The following is a 20,991-nucleotide window of genomic DNA, read 5'->3' as shown; positions in this document are numbered from 1 at the left end:
TTAAAAAGTAACGCAGTAGGTGCAATTAAAAGAACAATAAACCATTCTGTAGACTGAGCTGATAAATAGCAGGCAGTGGCTTAGATTGCCTGCAGGGCATAAGCAAACTTGGTCACGGCACCCAAAATCGGACACCGCTCAGTTCAAAATGCAGGCCAATGAAGTGGTTCTAAACCGGCAATTTGGGATGTAACACCAAGTGAGCATGTGTCAGTGTAGCTTGGCTCACTGTCTTCAGCTCCAAGAGAGATCCAGCTGGCTGTTCTCTGGCCCCTCCCCTTAGCGCCAAGAGTGGCTGCCCCCTTCCTACTGTGCTTGCCCTGTGACCCAGGGTGTCCAGAGCAGTCTGCCCCGTATCCTGCGGGTGATTGCCCTGGGCCTGCCTGCCGCGTCTAAGAAACAGAGCAGATAAAAGTGAGGTTGAAGTCCAGGGTGCAGCCGCTTCAGAGGAACCTTCCCCAGTGCCTGCCAGCTCAGCCTCCCTGCCGCACGCCCGCCTCTGGGGATGTCCGGGTCTCAGTGGCTCTTGTGCCTGATCCTCTTGGGACTCTCAGGTACCTTTTCCTCATGATGTTTGGGGCTGGGGGGGGGGCAGTGCTGAGAGGGACCCTGGTGAAGCTCAGGAACATCACAAGGTCCTGCCTGAGACGCTCCAGTGCTGCAGAGGCTTGTAGTGGCTGGCGACACCTGTCCTGTTGTAATTTGAGGCTGGCCTGAGGGGTTCCAAGTGAGAATGAAAGGCCTCAGGTAAGTCCTTAAAACTCCCTCAATAGACAGGTCCCAAGCTTCATTTGAAGAAGTGAGAGGGGAGACCACTGGCTGCCTGCGGGGTCTCCCTGACAGCTGAGGAACCCCTTGGCCTACCTGACGCTGAAGCTCTCCTATTGTAAGGGTGTGTGTGTGTGTTGGTGTTTAGGAAGCAAGGCGTTCAGCTGACTCTGACCCCTTGGACCATCACATGCCACACTTGGGTTTGTGATGGAGCCCACTCTTCATTTAGCCCCCTGGAGATCTGTTGGGGGTGGGCTATATTAGTTTCTTAAGTTTGTGGGCATGTCTCATGCATTAGTGCCCAAATACAGCGCACCAAGCCAGCCCCAGCTTGTCCAAAAGGAAACTCCGGCACCAAATAATTCCCACATAGGACCCAGAGAACGTGTCTGAGGCTTAGAACCCTCTTGGGGGCCCACCAGCACCTGTATATTTGAATTCTGGCTATGTGGCTGTTTGATTTACCCGTTTGCCTCCTAGCTGGGCCTTCGCTGCTCGTCCAGGCAGTCTTTGTCAACAGATGCAGGACTCCCGACGTGTGCAATTTTGTCTGTGACTGCTGGGACTGCTCCGATGAAAACCAGTGTGGTGAGTCCTCCTTCTCCCCTGTCCTGCCATCGGGAGTGGCTTGCGATTTTTGGTGTCTCCAAGCTCCCTCCTGGATAAGACCTGAACCCAGCTACGCCATCTCCCTAGTCCCCACACCGGCCAACCAGTTGCCTATGGGAAGCCCTTGAGGAAACCACAACCCTCCTGTGCTATTTTTCCCCCAGCATTTGTTGTTCTGCCATAGACTGCTCAGTCTATGGAGGTTCCATTACTGACTGTCCTGGTTAGTAAGTACCTAGGAAGGGCTTGCTGGATCAGACCTAAGTGGGCTCATCTGCCTGGCTGTCTCTTGCTCACGGTGGCCAACCAGATGCCTACTGGAAGCCCCCAAACAAGGTGTGCAGGCACCTGCCTCTGCTGGATCCCTTACACCTGGTGGTTTAGGGTAGTCTGGGTCAGCGTGAAGGTCCATTGAGCTATAAGACTGTGGATAGTCCTTGATTTTTGGTAGTCCTTTATAAAAACAAAAAAGCAGGTGATTGGGACTCACAACAACAAATCTGAAGTTGGAATTGGGTGTCTGGAGATGAGGCTTGTCTGAGACTGACCTGACTGCTCCTGGCCGTCCCTCTTCCTCCAACGCCTGTTATCAGGTTATCAGAAGGATTCAGAGATCTCAGGAACTCCGTTCACCTGCGACTTCGAAGGCAGTAGCTGCGGCTGGGAGGATATCAGCACCACGACCTACCAATGGATTCCATCTCGGGCCAGTGTCTCGACGTGGGGGGCAGAACCCCCTTTTGACCACACACGGGGCACCGATCAGGGTAAGCTGTTTTCACGCACCATTATGGATGTCAGGACCAAGGGGTGGGAGTGCTCCTACTGCTGCTCTGTGCAGGGGGAGAACTTGGCATTGCAAGGGTCTGTTGGCCAGCGCCTAATGGAGTCCCAGAAAACCAAAGCAGGACTGAGCCAGGTTTTTTCTTGGGACAGGGGGTGACCTTTTGCCCTAGTGCAGGCAGGATAAACTCTCCGAAAGAGAGCAAAGATATGCAGATTTGTTTGAGCTGCCTTAGTGTCCTTTTGGGCCCAGACTTTTGACTCCCTTTTTGACAGCCCTGCCCGTGTTCTGGGGAGGATTGCTAACTTATTTTCCAAAGCCAGGCCTCACCCCTGACAGGGGGCCAGCAAGAGGGCACAGTGTTGGCAGAGCTTTGATGGAGCCGAACCAGAGTGAGGAATGGGTGTGTTGCAGGCAGGGTTGGGTGGGCTCTGGAATTCTGGCTTGGGAAGCCCAAATACTGGGTGCCCCATAGTGAGAGTGGGTGGTTGGTGCACACTTGGGCAGGAGACTCCAGAATGCTTGGGACACATTGTCTCCCTAACTGCAGCCTCTTCTTCCTCTGTTCAATGCAGCGGAAATGTCTGCAGCCTTTCTCCAACATTCTTCCTTGGCCTTTCCACAGGCTGGTACCTGATCACCACGAAGCAGAGGGTCAAGCCTTCGGCCACAGCCAAGCTCAGGTCCCCATCCATGCAGGAGGCGGCCGCGACATGCGAGATCCGGGCTTGGTATCACTTGTGGGGACCAGGTCTGTGTTCCAGCAGGCTGGAAGTCTCAGCCAGAGCTGGAAGGGTGGGCAAAGGCTGGGGATGGGGCTGTAGCTCTGTGGCTGGGAAGGAGGCCAAAACCTGTGTTAGATAGACCAGCAGTCTGGCTCAGAAGGAGACAGCTTCACAGTAGGTTAGGACCCCCCCCCCCCCGGATTGAAGTGGCATTACTGGGTGGGGGAAAGGAGTTTAACCTTTTCTTCCTGGATGATGGATCTGTCACGTCTCTTGGCCCGGAGACCTGACCAGAAATACAGGCATCCAGAAGAGAAATGCTACAGAGGAAGCTTCATCAGGGATGCTTTGGTGTGAAAGGGACATGAAATTCTGATCTCCCCATTAACACAGGACTCAATGATACCCATTTCCCAACTTTGACGGTGGAGCTGACCCACGGAAAGAACACTGTGACGCTGTGGCGGAATCCCCCAAGTAGCGTCTACCCCTGGCGGGAGCTGGTCGCCTACACAGGCCGGATACAGGGAATGTTTCAGGTGCCCGATTTAGGTTTGCATACGTTTCCTTCACAATCAAATCAGACTCGGTTCCAGCTCCCTGAAACTAATCTGTCAGGAGGCTCCCAGGAGCTTGGAGGAGTCTGTCTGCCATGTACCTGCAGGACTTTCTGGTCTTGCCTCTTTCTGGCCCTCCTGCCCTCATGGTTTTGTGGACTGTTCAGTCCTGCTTGGCAGGAGTGAGAGTGGAATGTGGGGACTGGCCGTAGGAGGGCAGGAGGATACGGGTCAGGCAGACAGCAGCACCACTCCAGAAACTACAGTGGACCCCTCTGCCCCCTGCAGATAACCTTCTCAGTGACTCAGGCCTTCTCCGAGACGGTGCAGCTGGCGCTCGATGACGTGGAGTTCCGGAACTGTGGCTTTTTGCGTAAGCCCAAGTCTCTTTCCCCTTCCCTTTCACCCACTGAGCTTGCAGGAAAGCTGTTTGGCAGGCCAGGGGACCCACTGCTGAGCTGGAGAATTGCTGCCCAGAGGGTGGTCAGAACCAGGAGCCGGTCCTGTGGAGGCAGTTGCAGCAGCCGCTTCCAGGCAGCGACTTCCTTGCCCTCTGTGGTGTGCGAGGCGGGGTCCTGGCCCCCAACCAAGTGCAAGGTCGGGGTATCTCTGCCCACCTAGAGTGCCTTCACGGCACTGCTGTGTACAAGCTCCAGCTTGGACTTGCTGTTGTGTTGGTTCTGGAGGTTCCAGTGGTGGTAGTAGTGGGGGGGGGAGGAGTCCAGAATTGAGAGAGTGTGGCCTCTTGGAGCACTCTGGTCTCCTCCACTCTGCAGCTTCCCTGGGTGGGTGTGGTCATGAAATACAGCCGGATGCTTCCCACCTGCTTCTGAATCGTCCCTGCTTTTGCTCCCCGCCCTGCTGTTTCTTAGCTTCCCGGCCGTGTGGTCCAGGTGAGACCCCCTGCAGCCTTGGTGGGTGCGTAGCCACGGACCGTGTGTGCGACGGGACCAGGGATTGCAAGGATGGGTCGGATGAAGCCAGCTGCAGTGAGTGTCTGTGGAAGGTGGTGGTGGTGGTGGGGGAATAGATCAGCCAGGCAAGGAAGCCCCTACCTTCTGCCACATGGCTGGGGTGATGCGTTGGAGTAGGCTTGCGGGAAGGGTGTTTGGTGAGCGCTCACTTTGTAGCCAAGCCAAGCAGGCGTGCAGATTGCGATCTGAAAAGCAAGCAGATTCTCAGCAAGCCAACTTGGACTTTACTGTGGCATCCTGTGCCCTGCAGAATCAGTGCTTGAGAGGTGGGGGAGGGAGGCCAATGTGTGAAATCCCTCCCTGCATTTCCAGCCAAGCTGTGCCCCCACTACTCCATGTGAGCCAAGCCCCTCAAATCTCCATGTGATGTTCTGGGCATACTCAGGACTTGGTCCTTTCTGCCACCCCCCTCATTTGCGATGAAGAGGTATCAAATTGCATTCGCCTCTGCTGTGAACTCGCCCTGTAACCTGAGGCCTGGGCCGCCTTCCCAGTCTTCCCAGTCTGTAAGATGGGGATAGCGGTTACCTTACAGAGACAGCAAATTCGTAATATACGTGAAGTGTTTTCTGGACTCGGGAAAGCCCACGCAAATGGTTTATTAGCATTCTTTATTTAAGAATAAATGAGAATGCTCCTAATTCTCAGCCTCGCTGATTGAAACTGCCGATTTAATCAACTGCCCGCAGTGCTTAGTCACAGGCTGGTGTCTTTAGATTTCAGGGTGTCGTTTCCAAGGTATTGACACGGTCTCTCTCCCTGCCCTTATAGCTGCGTTCAACATCTGTTCCTTTGAGAATGGATGGTGCGGCTGGGCGGATGAGCTCAAGGACTTTCCCTGGGTGAGGAACGCCAGCCTCCAGCTGGCCCCGCACCACGCACAGCCCACGCGGGACCACAGCACCAACACACAGGCCGGTGAGTTTAGAAAAATGCACTGATCTCCTTCCTGGAATACAGTAACAGAGAAGAGGAAGGAGCCTCAGAGCATGGGAAGAGGTCCTGCCCTTTACTGCTTTACTGCCGTAACTGGTTTCAGGTTTTAAACAGAAGGGCATTCAGGTTGGAGGGTGTGACTTCTAAGTTAAGGTGGTTCTAGAGCCCTGTTAAAAATGAACCACTTTCTTGGTTAGATAAGAACAGCCCCGCTGGATCAGGCCATAGGCCCATCTAGCCCAGCTTCCTGTATCTCATAGTGGTCCAATATGGGAGACCATTTTTGAATACTCCTCTGGGCTTTTATTTAAACGCAAAGCACCCCTCCAAATCCTTATAAGGAGAAAACTAGCAGCTTGAGGGGGGAAAAAAGTCCCTGCCCTGTTGATTTTTCTATTTGCGGTGATATTTTGCAACATGGGAGGTGGGAACATGTGATTGCATATCCACTGTCCTAAGTGGTCCAGGAGTTTGCTTCCCCCTCGAAAGGTACTTTCAGCTTCTTGGGTGAAAACTTGTAGAGGAAGCTCAGGTTCTTCACTGATCTTGGGAGCCTGAAGAAGGAAGCCTTCCCCCCAGACACGCTAGCGGTGCCAAGCCCATAGAGCCGCTGCTGTCCCTTTGCAGAAATCCTCTGTGTTGGATTTCGTAACCTGGAGGCCTCTTGCCCCTTGGCGGTCCTAGCGGAGACGAGACAGGCTGTTCTGCTAGAGAGCCTCTGGCCCCTCTGGAGATAAAGAGATTATAGGAGATGCTACAAGCCGGAAAGGCCATTATGAATTGTGCCATTAGGCAAGAGTTCTGGGAAAAGGGCTGCGAATGGGGGGTGGGGTGTCTCTGTGTCTCGGGGGGGGGTCACACCATGGATCTTCCCAGACTCCTTCCCCACCATTATCTGGGGTCAAGCCTGTCTTTAGCACCTTCATGTACTTTGCCTGTACTTTCATCCCTCCCTATCGCTTGCTGTGTGCTGGTTTGAAAGGTGGTACAGTCCTCATGCAGGGACTGCGCTGCTTCCGTTCTCGTGTGGGGAGCATTGGTTTGCATTTGACTCCATCTGCAAATCTTCTTCTCGATCCCTGACCAAAGTCCCTGTTTCTCTGGGACAGGATTCTGTTGGCTTTTCCCCTCATATGGGGAGTGGTTTTTAAACAGGCGACGTCTCCCTCCTTCTCCTCCCTGTCTCAAAACCTGAGCCACCGCGGAGGCTGTATTGTCTCGGAGGAACTTGTTTGACATGGTAGTTTTGGGCTGGACAAGAGGGTCTTGGAATTGCAGGTGTGGGAGGGGATGAGGGGCAGAGACACATCCCTGCCTGGGACTCTGTGGGGATTCTCTTCATGCCAACTTTCCCTTTGCTCCCTGCAGGCTCATTTGTCTTTGTCAACAGTGGACCCCTGACTCTGCATGGGGGCAAGGCTTGGCTGGTCAGCCCGACTCTGCTGCTTAACGGATCCTGCCATGTGAGTTTCCTCATTGCTTCCGTCACCGGGAGAGCAGCACTCTCAGTTTTTTTAAAAGAAACTAAATTAAGTTGTTGTTTGAATGAGAAACGACTAGGAGGGGCAAAGCCTGACTGCTCCCCAAACAGAAGCAGCTAGTTTTCCCTACAGCTTTGCCATCTGGAGCCCTGCTGGATCCACCCCAACGCCTCACATCCAACTTCCAGGAAGCCCACAAACTGACTATGAGGGCAGTGGCCCTCTCCTGCTTGTGCCTTAGCAGCAACTTGCAAACGGGGAGAGACTACCTCTGTACGTGGAGGTTCCACAGAAGTGCAGGCCAGTAGAAAGAACCTCAAGGAGCAGGTGATGGGGAGGACAGCGTTGGTGATGCTGGGCTAAGTGGCCTGAACCCAGGAAGTGTCTCTGTCCTGTTTTGGACCCGTAGCAGTTTCTGTCACAGCTTCGCAGCAGCCCCAGCTAGCTCAGTTGAACACTGACTGGCAGCAGCTTTCCAGGGTTCCAGACCCCAGGAGGGTCTGTCCCAGCTGCCAGAACACCTTCTGGGCTTTCCCACCAGACTGCAGCCCTCCCCCTCTGTGTGTAGTGGTGAGCCAGAAGCCTTCCGGAGAAGGGCACTTGATGTTGCCTGTCTTCTACTGCTGAGCTTCCTTGCATGCTGGCTTTCCCTGGAAGGTGGGCTAAGGAGTCTCCCTGGCAAAGGGGGATGGTCTTGCCCTGTACCCTCCACCCATGGGTTGCTCTGCCTCTTTCCAGCTGGTGCTCTACATCCACCTTTTCGACTCGGACACCAACAGCCTGAACATCTATTACCAGACGGAAGGAAATGCTCCTCAGCTTGTCAGGAGCCGGTCTGGGGACCTGGGTGACTTCTGGTTCCGGGAGAAGGTGGACTTCAGCCTGACAAAGGAGGAGGAGTTCCGGGTGGGTTGAGAAGGAGGCCCTGGAGGGAGGCAGGACAGTGGCCGCAGTGCTCTGGACTCGGGGGCAAAAGGGGTTGGGCAAGATGTCTCTGCCCTCTTGTACGTGTTGACTGGGTGCTGTCTGCTCTCTCAGATTGTCATTGAGGGGGTGATCGGAGCGGGGCGCAAAGGCAGCATAGCCCTGGATGACCTGACTCTGTCTCCTGGCTGCATGGAGACTAACAGTGAGTGTGGGAGGGGGTGGTTCTGGAATTCCTTGCCTCTCTCCACTCCCCAGCTGTGCTGTTGTCATAGCCTCCCCCTTCCTCCTGCCTGGGAACCCCTCCAGGTTTGGCTGAGTGCACCGCAGGCTTTTGCAACACCAACGGGCTCTTGATTGGCACCTCAGGGCCTTGACAGTGACATCTGACCTGGACCTCTGTTGCTAGAGCTGGGCTGCAAAGTGCTTTCTGGAAATCCTAGCCCTGGTCCCCCTGCCCATCCTGGGGGAAAGGCAGCCTGTGGATCCTGCCCCCTGAGTCAGATGCTTGATCTGTCTAGTTCAGCAGTGTCTGGGCCGGGACCTGCGGCAGCTCTCCGGGGTCTCGAGGGGAGAAGGGGGCTGGCCGATTCTTGCGCCTGGAGACGCTGCCAGAATTCAGCCTGCCTGCAGAACAGCTTTCTGTTGCAGCCCCCGCCAGGCCTGGCTTCTGTGACGGGGGTCTCTTTTTGTGTTCCGTTCAGGTACGTTTCCCGTCCCCCCTGATTCGAGCGGCCCCGGCCTCTGCGGCCCAGACCGGTTTGCGTGCAGTGACGAGAGCTGCATCTCCGCGGAGCTGGCCTGTGACTTCAAGGTCGACTGCAGCGACGGCTCTGACGAGCAGCATTGTGGTAAATGGCCAGGCAAAGGGCCGCTGTCCAGCTGGGCCCGTGAGCCACGCTCCGAAGCTGGCAAGATGGGAATAGTTTGCTGCAGAGAGGGGCGTTCCCCAGACGTGCCCCAGCGGTGGGGCGTTTGGAAGGTTCTCCCGGGCATGCCTTTTCTGTCGAGGTGTGAGTCGGGTGCTGGAGGGAGAGAGCAGGAAATGAGGAGCTGGGGATGTAGTGCCAGGTAACCCACTGAAAAGTCACCTGTCTGCCAGGAGCCACCTCGTTTGTTGACGGCACCGGAGGCTGGATGGACATCAGTGTGGGGCGGCTGGAGTGGGCGGTTGGAAGAGACAATTCTCGGCTGAATGTTGCTGGTGAGAGCAGGCTGGGGGTGGGAGGCTGTGGTGACCGAGGTGGGGGGCAGGTAGAGGAGGCAGGCGGCCTTGGGGGCAGCAAGAGGCCTCCCCCCAAAGCTGTGCACTCGGCCCCCCTTCCCCAGTGTCGCCCACTGTGATTGGCAGGGGCCTTTCCCAGCCTGTCGCCTGCTGAGCGAGGGCCCCTCTCTCATGGAAGTGCTTGTGGGCCTCCCCAAGCCTCTCGGAACAAGATCGTGGTTCTCATCCTGCCCTGGGCATTCTGCCCATATATCACATGGAAACTCTGGGTTTTCTTTCCCCTTCAGGGTCCTTTTTCAGCCTCCGGGAAGCCCCGGGGCAGATGCTGTCGCCGGCCAAGGCTGCCACCCCGGTCTTGGGCCCTTCAGGCTTGGCCTGTACTCTGGAGATGGACTTCACCATTGGCCCTCAAGGTATCCACCCCCCCCCCCCGGCTCTGACCCCTGTCCTTGTCCAGCAGACAGTGCTCTGGGACGGGCAGAGAAGCCTTCTCTCTCCCTCTGCCACTGACCCCTGCAGCTCGACTCAAAGAGCACCGCCTTTTTCTAGGGTTGCTCATTCTTGCCGTCGCGGACGAGCGCCTTGGAACCCGTCGTTTGGTGTGGTACGAGCTGGGTGGTGGCCCCTCAGCACAGAAGCAGGCCAGGGTGCCTCTTGGGGCCCGAGACAGGCCCTTTCAGGTAGGGGAGGCCTGTAGCCCCCTCCGTCTCCCAAAGGAGTGCGGAGTGTTGAGCAGGTGTGCCAGGAAGGTTGTCCCCACTGGTGGGCTTCTGTCCTGTCCCACAGCTGCCCCCACACCAGGGGCGACCCTGGCACTCAGAACAGTGCCCCGCCTCTGACCCTTTCTTCCTCTTCCCTCAGCTTGAGCTGCTGGCTCTGGACAGTCTCACCGGCAGCGGGAAGGCCCTTCTCGCCATCCGCAACATTTCCTTTGCCAACTGCGACGCCAGTGCCACCCAGGTGCTGCCTTCAGGTAGAGCACTCCCCTGCCACCTGCACTTGGCTCGTGAGGTTCTGTGGTCAAGATGGCCATGCCTGTTTGTGCCTGCCTGGGCTGTGACCAGGGGGTGGCGCCCCTGTTGCCCTGGAGTGAGGTGACTGTTTTGAGGCAGGGACAGAAGTTGGGAGATGGGCTTGTTGGATTAAGTCCATCTCCGGGCCTGCAGGCCAATGCAGTTGAAATAGAACTATTACCCAAAGGGGAGCTGTGTGTGCTTGTGGGGCAGCAAGGACAGCAGACATAGGGAGCTGCTTTGGTGGAGTCAGGCCCTTGGTTTGTCTTGCTCAATACTGTCAGGCTGCCTGGCCACAGCCGTCCAGGATCTTCTTTCCCAACCCTGCCTGGAGATGCTGCCAGGTGTTGCCTTCGCATACGGAGCAAAGGCTGGACTGCCAAGCTCTGTCTCTTCTTCAAAGCGTCTTGGAGACAGCAGTCCACAAAAGCGTTTGCTAAACTAAACTATAGGAGCTGTCAGGATTAGTTGCTGCTGTTCGTAATACTATTGGAAGAAAGATACAAGCTGCACAAATTATATTCTGGCCAAGTTAGCCAAGTCAAATGGAACAGCTGAGCTCAAGGAATTCAAAGAGCAACCTGGACAACTGATTTGGGCCAGTCAGGTGGACCAAATGGAGCAGGGTAAGCCAGAAGTTCCCAGGCTTGCTTGGGTCACGATGCCACTGCGGCCTCTTCTTCCTGGCTCAGCCAGACGCTTTCATCTTGGATCTGGCAAGATCCAAGATGGCGGCACCCAGGGGAGCAGGTAGAAAGCACCACCGGGGACATCCCACAGCACCCCTGTGAGTGTGCCACAACGCCCTAAGGTGTCACGCTTTGGGAGCCCCTGTTACCCCAAAGCAAGAGTTAAGCAAGCCCAGTAGATCAGACCAAATGGATTAAGAAAACATCCACATGTCGGACGGTTCCGTTGGATAGTCCCGATCCTGGTTTTGAGAGAGAAGGGGATATAAACCCCTCCCCACCCTTGGCAGCGTACCGATTTTAAGGGCTGGTCCAGGCACACGGTTCTGCAGCTCTGCCTTTGCTCTCCCCGCCCCCAGAGCTCTCCTGCAACTTTGAGAGGGGCTGGTGCGCGTGGTTCATAGAACAGGATGACGGCTTTGAGTGGGAGAGAAGGACGAGCCGCGGGCGGGACGCGGACCACACGACAGGCTCAGGTAAGGACAAGGCGAGGCTCTCTTGGTCGGAGGCACAAGAGTGCTGCAGGGGGGCCCTTTGTTGTTGGGGGGGATGGATTCCCGGTGTTTGGCTTTTGCTCTGTAATCTCCCCTGTCGAGCTTGAATCTGGGACTCTGACCTCACTGTTGCAGCCTTGAAAACGTGTCCCTGCCGCTTAGGAAACTCCCCCTCTTAAAATTCAGAGACTGGGAAGTCAGAAATGCCCAGGGCAGGGTTTCTGCTGAGTCCCCAAGGGCTGCCAGTAGGTGTGGTTCTGTTCCACGCTTCTTGGTTCCAGAGGACCAAGCGCAGGCCTTGTCTTACAGGCTCTTTCCTGTCCGCGGATCCTCTGGTTCCCGGCCCCGAAGGCTTGAGCGCCCGCCTTGTTTCTTCCCCCCAAGTCTCCAACGGCACAACCTGCCTCTCCTTCTGGTACCGCATGGACGGTCCACAGATTGGTAAGGTGATCTCTGCTGAGCAGAGCGTCAGCTTTCCTTGTAGTCCACCCAGAAGGATCTGGTGGTTCGCTGTGGGCAGCAGGGCCCTTATGGATAGCCTTGGGCCCAATCCAGCAGTGTGCTTCCTGTGTTCTCAATTTGTTGTTGCCGGCAGTGGATGGCAGTGGCTCTCCAGGGGTTCAGAAAGTGAAGTGTCCTGCCAGGGATTGAACTGGGCCCTTCTGTGTGCCAGCAGGGGCTCTGCCATTGAGCTGCAGGCTGTCTTCCTCCCCAGTTCCTGCCCCTCAGTTCCTTTTTCCTTGCAGGCACCCTGAACTTGAAAGTGAAGCATCCTGGGGAAGAAGAGCAACTGCTCTGGACCAGAAGGGGGAGCTACGGGGCCGTGTGGCACCGGGGACTGTCTACACTTGTCCACCAGAGCGACCAGCACTACCAGGTGAACCTTCCTGGGGCACCGGAAGCAGAGATGCGAACCAATAAGCCGGGCTGGCTTGTAACGTAAATTTGAGGGGCTTAAACAAAAAAAGAAGCAAACGGGTTCTTGGGATGCCGAATGCCGACCCAGGTGTGGCGAAGAGCCTCTTCTCACCGGCTTTGCCTCCCTTCCAGGTGATCTTTGAGGCTCTCCGGGATGGCTTCCTGGGCACAATGGCGCTGGATGACATCAGTGTGACGCCCGGAGCCTGCGCAGCGCAGAAGGAGTGCTCCTTTGAGGCAGACAACTGCGGCCTTGAGATGGGCAAGCAGGACGCCTGGGTGCGGCGGAACGGGGCGGGAGGCCAGGGCCCTCCAACAGACCACACTCTAGGCACGCCTGCAGGTAAACCGCGCCAGTGTGTTGCGTCTCCCTGGGCTTAATTCCTTGGGAAGGGCCCTGAAGGGTCTGGTGCAAGGTGGGCCTCGTCCAGTATCCTGCTCCCCAGAGCAGCCAGCCAGCCAGATGTCTCTGGGAAGCCCCCAAACAGAGACTGAAGGCAGCAGCTCATCCCTGTTATTTGTCCCCCACCCCACATCTGGGCGTGGAGGCTCAGCTTAGCTGAACAGGCACTGGTAGGTTTGTCCTCTGTGAAGGTGAAGTGGGGCTGGGCTGAGAAGCAGGACACGGAGGGGGAGGAGAAAGGAGAATTTTTACTAGTAATGAAGGTGTTCAAAGGCATTTTAGATGCATTGAAGATGCTGTGAAGATAATAATGAGCCCCCCCCCTTCCAGGGCATTACGTGATCATCAACACCAGCTCAAGCGCCCTGCCCGCTGGGCGGAAGGGCAGCCTGCAGTCCCAAGTGTTCCTTCCGCTGCGTCACACCCACTGTGTGACCTTCTGGTACCAGCTGAGCGACAGTGACCCAGGTGAGGCTGTGTCCCTGGAGGAGGAGTGGGGTGGGGGGAGGGAGCCTTGGCTTCAGCGTGACTGGGGGTGGTGGCAGCCTGAGGGTCACCGGCTTCATCCGTGTCCGGTGGGGAGCCCTGACCCTGTGGCTCCTCTTGCTAGGATCTTTGCGCGCCTACGTGAAGGAGGGAGCTGCACCCAGGGAGATGCTGCGCGTTGGCCCGGTGCAGGGGGCAGCCTGGCGTCGCAGCAGCTTTGAGGTGGAGGTCCGGCAGGCATGGCAGGTGGGTGATGCCGATGAGGTGGAACGCGCAGCGTGTATTCCCCAAGGCAGTGCTGGTGCAGCCCCTGTGGTGCTCTCCGCAGGACAAATCATCCTAATGGAAGGCTGCGGCTCCTGGCCTGGTGCTTGAACACGTCCTCTAAGAAAGACCTTGCAGAGCTCTGTCTAGAACACGGCTGAGCCGCTGCTCTGTCCCCTGGAGTCGCTCTCAGAGCTCGCTCAACCCCCCCCCCCCGCTGGTGTGTCTCCCGGACAGGTGCTGTTTGTGGCAGAAAGTGCTGGGATGAGCCCCTCTTCCTACGTGGCCCTCGACGACTTGCATGTGACGGAGGGGGCATGCCCCGGACCAGGTGACTGCAGCACAGTTGCTTCCTGGGGGTGGGGTGGGGGGTGGGCAGCAGCTTTGCCGTCTGCAGGAGTAACCGTGACATTCTTGCGGCCAGGATCCTGTGACTTTGAGACAGGCACCTGTGGGTGGAGCAAGCCGCACGGAGACTGGTACGGTTGGGACTGGAAGGAAGGCCTCACACCGACCCAATCCCCGTTCCCCAAGGTGGACCACACTCTTGGGACGAATGCGGGTAAGACCCAGCTCCGGTGCTTTAGGGAGGAAGGTCAGGCTGTGAGGCGGAGCTGCTTCAGCATGGCTGTCTCTGCCACGAAACGCGACTTAGCTGCTCGTGTTTGACCAGGCTTCATGGAGGAAGGTCCATTTGGGTTTGCTTTCTGACCTTGTGCTCCGAGCTCGTCTTGGGAGCAAGCAAGTTTAACTGCCAGCCAGAAGACAGACTTTGCGGAGAAGCTCCGCTGAGCCCTTGTGGTAATCCCCAAGAAATAATTTAACTGCCAGTAAGTGAAGCGACTTGCTCAGGAGCTGAGAAGGACACTTCTTGATCAGCTTGCAAATTGCTCACCTCTTGTAAAGTTTAATTCCCCCCAAAAGTCAACAAATACATTAGTTTGTTGAGCAGCTCAGGACTGGGAAAGCTCTTTTTTTCTGCTTGTATATCTGACAAGTTCTGTTTCTGGAGATCTTTCCTCACTTCCCTTGTTTTTAAATCTTCTGCAGAGATAAAACTGATCCAAACCGAAACGGGAACGTTGGCAGATGAGATTTGGCAGCTGCCAGGAGGGTGGCAGTCGAAGGGGTGGTGGGAGGGGCATTAATGGAATCTGGCTTCCCTGCTGAGCAGCCACCCACGTGTGCCCCTCTCTCTGCAGGACACTATGCCTACGTGGATATTGCAGTGCTGGCGATGGGCAGGACTGCAGCCCGCCTGGTGAGCGAGCCCCTCCCAGCCACCACGGGCTCCTGCCTTCACTTCTACTACAACATGAATTTCTTCGGGCAGAGCTGTAAGTGAAAGCCAGAGAGAGAGAGAGAGAGAGAGTGTGTTTTTTGGGGGGAGAAGTAAGAAAGATGCCCAATCTCATTTCATAGCAACTGTCTGAAACTGGGACAAACTTGGCCTGTCCTCAGCTTCCAGGGACTGAAGACATAGAATGGCTGAGGCAGCAGGGGCATTTCTGTCCCTCTTGCCCCCCTCTTTTTCCAGTACTGGAGTGGGGGGAGGAGGAAGTGAGGTGAAGATGGGCAGTACCACCAGTCTGCTACTTGTGGCAACCATCTTAGTTGGCCTTATGGAGGGCCGGCCCTGAACATGTTTCTGGAGGCAGGAGAATAGTGTCCCCTGCCCAGATTCGTGTCACAATTTGTGGAGGGGGGGGGGGAATTAACCTCTTAAAGACCTGTTGTTGGAAGACACATGTTTGTTTTGGGGACTTGAAGGACTGAGGTAGACTTCTGCACGCGGCCTGAGAACTGAGTGTTATAGAAACAGAGTTTGTCCCACGAGTTTGACCCACCAACCCCCTGCCAGTAGCAGGAAATCCTCCTAAGAGCATCTCTAGCAGGTGTTGTCTTGTCTCCCCCTCCCCCTCCAAATGTTATGCGTTGGTAGCCCAAGCAGAGCTCCAGGTCAAGCTTTCCAGCCTGGAAGGGGAGCGAAGGATGTGGAGCGCTACCGGAGATCAAGGTCGAGGTTGGAGGCATCAGTCCCTCTTTGTTACGAGCCTCACCGAGTTCCAGGTACGGTGGCCAAAAAGTGGCCAAGTCCTGGGAATGCTCCACTGGGTATCGTGAAGCACTCCCTGTCCAAGGAGGGGGGCTGCGGGGCTGGGAAAGGGGCAGATGGTGGTGACCAGATGGATCGGGGGGCTGGAGCACCTTCCTAGGCCTGTTCCCCCCCCCAAGAGTTGAGTTCAGCCCTTGGCCCACCCCAACACCTCTTTGCAAACACAGAGCATATTAGCACTGCCTCGCCAAGGTGCTGGTCGGCGCTGTCTGCCCTTCTGCTTACATCTACCTTCTTCCCCTGCAGATTGTGCTGGAAGCCTCCAGGGGCGTGTGGGCCAATTCTGAAACCATTGCTGTGGATGACGTCTTGTATGTGGCTGGGACGAGCTGCAGTGCCACGGAGGGGGGGCAGGAGGGGGGCCCAGAAGAAGGTGAGGTTCTGCTTCTGCCTACCCGTGTTTCTGGCCCTACTGCCAACAGGCTGAGAGTTGCCGTTTGGCGTTGTCCTTTCTCTCTTCTTTGCCCAGGTGGCAGCTCCAGCAGCGGGTCGGTGGCAGGGCTGGTGGTCGGTGTTGTCTTTTCCATCCTCCTGGGTCTCCTTGGCGCTGCCATCGGTGTGTATTGTCTGAAAAAGCGGAGAGCGGCCGGCGGTGGGGTGCCAGAGATCAGCAGCAGCCAGGGGTTTGACAACATCACGTTTCGAGATGTAAGGCGCCTTCTGGGCTGGGCTACCTTTTTGGGCGGGGAGTGGGCCCCCAAGATGCTCTGGGGCTCTGCTGTGGTGCTTGCTTGTTACATTTAATGCTCTGTTCTTGAGCCAAGGCTGGTTCCCAAAGCAGTGTGGAGCTAAGAGCCACCCAAAGGCCTGCTGTTTGGGATTTGTGGAGGGGGGGGTCTTTCCTAGTCCTGTAGGTGGTATTACCACTCAGGTTCTGGAGTCTTTTCTCCTGAGAGGACAGGAGGAGCTTCAGGCAGACCTGTGCCAGGAACTGCCCTCTTAGTAGCACAGGGCTTGCCTGCCAGGTGCCCACTGTGGTCTAAAGAATATGAAGTCAGTCTGGAACTGATGGGAGACTTCTTGGGCTTGTGCCAAAGCTGCAGAACTCCCTTCCGCAACCCTGCTGGCTTTTTTTATTGGGTCTGTTCTGATTCTTTCTCTTCCCCTGAATCCAGCAGTCATTTTAAAATTTATTTGTGGTGGTGACCGGCTGTTTGGATTGTATTTTAAAATATTGCTGCACCATCCTAAGACGTGACCTTTACCTTTCATTGCAGGACAGAGTCATAATACCGCCGATGCCCTCTGAGGAAGAAATGTAGCAGCTGCCCACCCCCCAGCTGCATGGAACAAACGGCTTGCACTTTTCGGGCCTCTTTGTTGAGCCTTCAGGTAGCCTTTTGCACAACTCCACTGCACCCCTCAACGCCGCACCTTTTCCAGTCATGGAAGTGTCTCCATCCTCCCTCTGGGGTATTGGAACTGGCTCGTTTATGCCCAATAAAGACGCTTTTTTCATACCTGGTGCTCAACAAGATTTTCATCTCTGCTTCAATCTGCACTTTCCTTATAAGGCAGGGCACACAAACCCCGGTCCTGGAGCCACTTGCAGCCATCGGGGCCTCCCAGTCTGGCCCACAGGGAACCCCCAGTCTCCTTCAACATCTGGCTCTCCTGAGACCTGCTGTTAATCTGCCATCCTTTTTGCACTTCTGGTCATAGCCACAAGAGGGCAGACTTTTCTGCTACCTGTGTATTCATTATTGGCAGCTCTTTGCACCGCCAGGCATGAGGGCAGACTTTTCCCTTCCCTGTTTGAGTGGCACCCTCCACACCTGTGTCCCTGGTTATTTGGTTGCCCAGTTGCACTTCCACTTATGTCCACCGGAGGGCAGACTTTTCTAATGCCTGTTTTTTATTATTGGCAGCATTTTGCATTGCCAGGCATGAGGGCACACTTTCTTCTTCCCTGTTTGATTGGCACCCTCCACACCTGTGTCCCTGGTTATTTGGACGCCCAATTGCACTTCCACGTATGTCCACTGGAGGGCAGACTTTTCTGTTTGTTCATTATTGGCAGCATTTTGCACTGCCAGGCCTGAGGGCACACTTTCCTCTTCCCTGTTTGATTGTCGCCCTCCACACCTGTGCCCCTGGTTATTTGGGTGCCCAATTGCACTTCCACGTATGTCCAGCGGAGGGCAGACTTTTCTAATGCCTGTTTTTTATTATTGGCAGCATTTTGCATTGCCAGGCATGAGGGCACAATTTCCTCTTCCCTGTTTGATTGTCGCCCTCCACACCTGTGTCCCTGGTTATTTAGCTGCCCAATTGCACTTCCACTTATGTCCACCGGAGGGCAGACATTTCTAACGCCTGTTTTTTATTATTGGCAGCATTTTGCATTGCCAGGCATGAGGGCACACTTTCCTCTTCCCTGTTTGATTGGCACCCTCCACACCTGTGTCCCTGGTTATTTGGTTGCCCAGTTGCACTTCCACGTATGTCCACCGGAGGGCAGACTTTTCCAATGCCTGTTTGTTTATTATTGGCAGCATTTTGCACTGCCAGGCCTGAGGGCACACTTTCCTCTTCCCTGTTTGATTGGCACCCTCCACACCTGTGCCCTGGTTATTTGGTTGCCCAGTTGCACTTCCACGTATGTCCACCGGAGGGCAGACTTTTCCAACGCCTGTTTGTTTATTATTGGCAGCATTTTGCACTGCCAGGCCTGAGGGCACACTTTCCTCTTCCCTGTTTGATTGGCACCCTCCACACCTGTGCCCTGGTTATTTGGTTGCCCAGTTGCACTTCCACGTATGTCCACCCGAGGGCAGACTTTTCCAATGCCTGTTTGTTTATTGTTGGCAGCATTTTGCATTGCCAGGCATGAGGGCACACTTTCCTCTTCCCTGTTTGATTGTCGCCCTCCACACCTGTGTCCCTGGTTATTTGGTTGCCCAGCTGCACTTCCACTTATGTCCACCGGAGGGCAGACTTTTCTAATGCCTGTTTTTTATTATTGGCAGCATTTTGCATTGCCAGGCATGAGGGCACAATTTCCTCTTCCCTGTTTGATTGGCACCCTCCACACCTGTGCCCTGGTTATTTGGTTGCCCAGTTGCACTTCCACGTATGTCCACCGGAGGGCAGACTTTTCCAATGCCTGTTTGTTTATTGTTGGCAGCATTTTGCATTGCCAGGCATGAGGGCACACTTTCCTCTTCCCTGTTTGATTGTCGCCCTCCACACCTGTGTCCCTGGTTATTTGGTTGCCCAGCTGCACTTCCACTTATGTCCACCGGAGGGCAGACTTTTCTAATGCCTGTTTTTTATTATTGGCAGCATTTTGCATTGCCAGGCATGAGGGCACAATTTCCTCTTCCCTGTTTGATTGTCGCCCTCCACACCTGTGTCCCTGGTTATTTGGTTGCCTAGTTGCACTTCCACTTATGTCCACCGGAGGGCAGACTTTTCTAATGCCTGTTTTTTATTATTGGCAGCATTTTGCATTGCCAGGCCTGAGGGCACAATTTCCTCTTCCCTGTTTGATTGTCGCCCTCCACACCTGTGTCCCTGGTTATTTGGTTGCCCAGTTGCACTTCCACTTATGTCCACCGGAGGGCAGACTTTTCTAATGCCTGTTTTTTATTATTGGCAGCATTTTGCATTGCCAGGCATGAGGGCACAATTTCCTCTTCCCTGTTTGATTGTCGCCCTCCACACCTGTGTCCCTGGTTATTTGGTTGCCTAGTTGCACTTCCACTTATGTCCACCGGAGGGCAGACTTTTCTAATGCCTGTTTTTTATTATTGGCAGCATTTTGCATTGCCAGGCATGAGGGCACACCTTCCTCTTCCCTGTTTGATTGGCACCCTCCACACCTGTGCCCTGGTTATTTGGTTGCCCAGTTGCACTTCCACGTATGTCCACCGGAGGGCAGACTTTTCCAATGCCTGTTTGTTTATTGTTGGCAGCATTTTGCATTGCCAGGCATGAGGGCACAATTTCCTCTTCCCTGTTTGATTGGCACTTTCCACACCTGTGTCCCTGGTTATTTGGTTGCCCAGTTGCACTTCCACTTATGTCCACCGGAGGGCAGACTTTTCTAATGCCTGTTTTTTATTATTGGCAGCATTTTGCATTGCCAGGCATGAGGGCACACCTTCCTCTTCCCTGTTTGATTGGCACCCTCCACACCTGTGCCCTGGTTATTTGGTTGCCCAGTTGCACTTCCACGTATGTCCACCGGAGGGCAGACTTTTCCAATGCCTGTTTGTTTATTGTTGGCAGCATTTTGCATTGCCAGGCATGAGGGCACAATTTCCTCTTCCCTGTTTGATTGGCACTTTCCACACCTGTGTCCCTGGTTATTTGGTTGCCCAGTTGCACTTCCACTTATGTCCACCGGAGGGCAGACTTTTCTAATGCCTGTTTTTTATTATTGGCAGCATTTTGCATTGCCAGGCATGAGGGCACACCTTCCTCTTCCCTGTTTGATTGGCACCCTCCACACCTGTGCCCTGGTTATTTGGTTGCCCAGTTGCACTTCCACGTATGTCCACCGGAGGGCAGACTTTTCCAATGCCTGTTTGTTTATTGTTGGCAGCATTTTGCATTGCCAGGCATGAGGGCACAATTTCCTCTTCCCTGTTTGATTGGCACTTTCCACACCTGTGTCCCTGGTTATTTGGTTGCCCAGTTGCACTTCCACTTATGTCCACCGGAGGGCAGACTTTTCTAATGCCTGTTTTTTATTATTGGCAGCATTTTGCATTGCCAGGCATGAGGGCACACCTTCCTCTTCCCTGTTTGATTGGCACCCTCCACACCTGTGCCCTGGTTATTTGGTTGCCCAATTGCACTTCCACTTATGTCCACCAGAGGGCAGACTTTTCTAATGCCTGTTTTTTATTATTGGCAGCATTTTGCATTGCCAGGCATGAGGGCACACCTTCCTCTTCCCTGTTTGATTGGCACCCTCCACACCTGTGCCCTGGTTATTTGGTTGCCCAATTGCACTTCCACTTATGTCCACCGGAGGGCAGACTTTTCTAATGCCTGTTTTTTATTATTGGCAGCATTTTGCATTGCCAGGCATGAGGGCACACCTTCCTCTTCCCTGTTTGATTGGCACCCTCCACACCTGTGCCCTGGTTATTTGGTTGCCCAGTTGCACTTCCACGTATGTCCACCGGAGGGCAGACTTTTCCAATGCCTGTTTGTTTATTGTTGGCAGCATTTTGCATTGCCAGGCATGAGGGCACAATTTCCTCTTCCCTGTTTGATTGGCACTTTCCACACCTGTGTCCCTGGTTATTTGGCTGCCCAGTTGCACTTCCACTTATGTCCACTGGAGGGCAGACATTTCTGCTCCCTGTTTATTATTTGCCAGCCCCAGGAATGGGGAAGAGATTTGTGAGATTAGAAATTGGAGGGAGACATGTTCTCCCTCTCCTCTAAATTGTTTGTTTCAGACATTGGGGTCCCCTTCTCACTCCTACGTATATTATAGTTTCCTGTGGATTTTAGTAGCAAACCAGTTTTAGTTGGTAGGCAGGGCTTAAACAGAAAGGCTGCTAACAAGTATGCCTGTTGAGGTGAATTTAGCCTCTGCAACTACAACACCCCCCCACCCGCCAAATGGCATAGCCTCAGTAGACAGAAAGACAGAAAAGCAGC

The 20,991-nt window shown here is 54.8% G+C and overlaps 1 protein-coding gene across 1 annotated transcript; it reads left to right on the top strand.

Annotated features, from left to right (window-relative positions):
* The first annotated feature begins 1,217 nt into the window (after positions 1 to 1,217).
* Positions 1,218 to 16,803, top strand: MAMDC4 (MAM domain containing 4). Its single transcript, XM_066610896.1, has 28 exons — positions 1,218 to 1,359; positions 1,974 to 2,147; positions 2,790 to 2,915; positions 3,283 to 3,428; positions 3,735 to 3,819; positions 4,319 to 4,435; positions 5,192 to 5,338; positions 6,725 to 6,819; positions 7,576 to 7,743; positions 7,876 to 7,966; positions 8,466 to 8,612; positions 8,864 to 8,965; positions 9,274 to 9,399; positions 9,536 to 9,666; positions 9,848 to 9,959; positions 11,048 to 11,164; positions 11,492 to 11,623; positions 11,929 to 12,059; positions 12,233 to 12,443; positions 12,834 to 12,971; positions 13,114 to 13,235; positions 13,491 to 13,584; positions 13,678 to 13,815; positions 14,456 to 14,590; positions 15,196 to 15,323; positions 15,616 to 15,742; positions 15,839 to 16,017; positions 16,587 to 16,803. The coding sequence occupies exons 1-28, from the start codon at positions 1,218 to 1,220 to the stop codon at positions 16,629 to 16,631; spliced, it is 3,606 nt and encodes a 1,201-aa protein (XP_066466993.1). The 3' UTR covers positions 16,632 to 16,803.
* The last annotated feature ends 4,188 nt before the right edge of the window (positions 16,804 to 20,991 follow it).

Source organism: Tiliqua scincoides, chromosome 16 (genome assembly GCF_035046505.1).
Source record: "Tiliqua scincoides isolate rTilSci1 chromosome 16, rTilSci1.hap2, whole genome shotgun sequence".
Taxonomy (NCBI): Eukaryota; Metazoa; Chordata; class Lepidosauria; order Squamata; family Scincidae; genus Tiliqua; species Tiliqua scincoides.
This window is presented reverse-complemented; position numbering and strand designations above follow the sequence as displayed.

Bases quoted from the DNA above. Each gene is read 5' to 3' on its own strand.
- MAMDC4 (XM_066610896.1), top strand. From the start codon at position 1,218: ATGTGGCTGTTTGATTTACCCGTTTGCCTCCTAGCTGGGCCTTCGCTG. The intron at 2,916-3,282 runs GTCTGTGTTCCA...CCATTAACACAG, and splicing joins GTATCACTTGTGGGGACCAG to GACTCAATGATACCCATTTC. The intron at 7,967-8,465 runs GTGAGTGTGGGA...TGTTCCGTTCAG, and splicing joins TGGCTGCATGGAGACTAACA to GTACGTTTCCCGTCCCCCCT.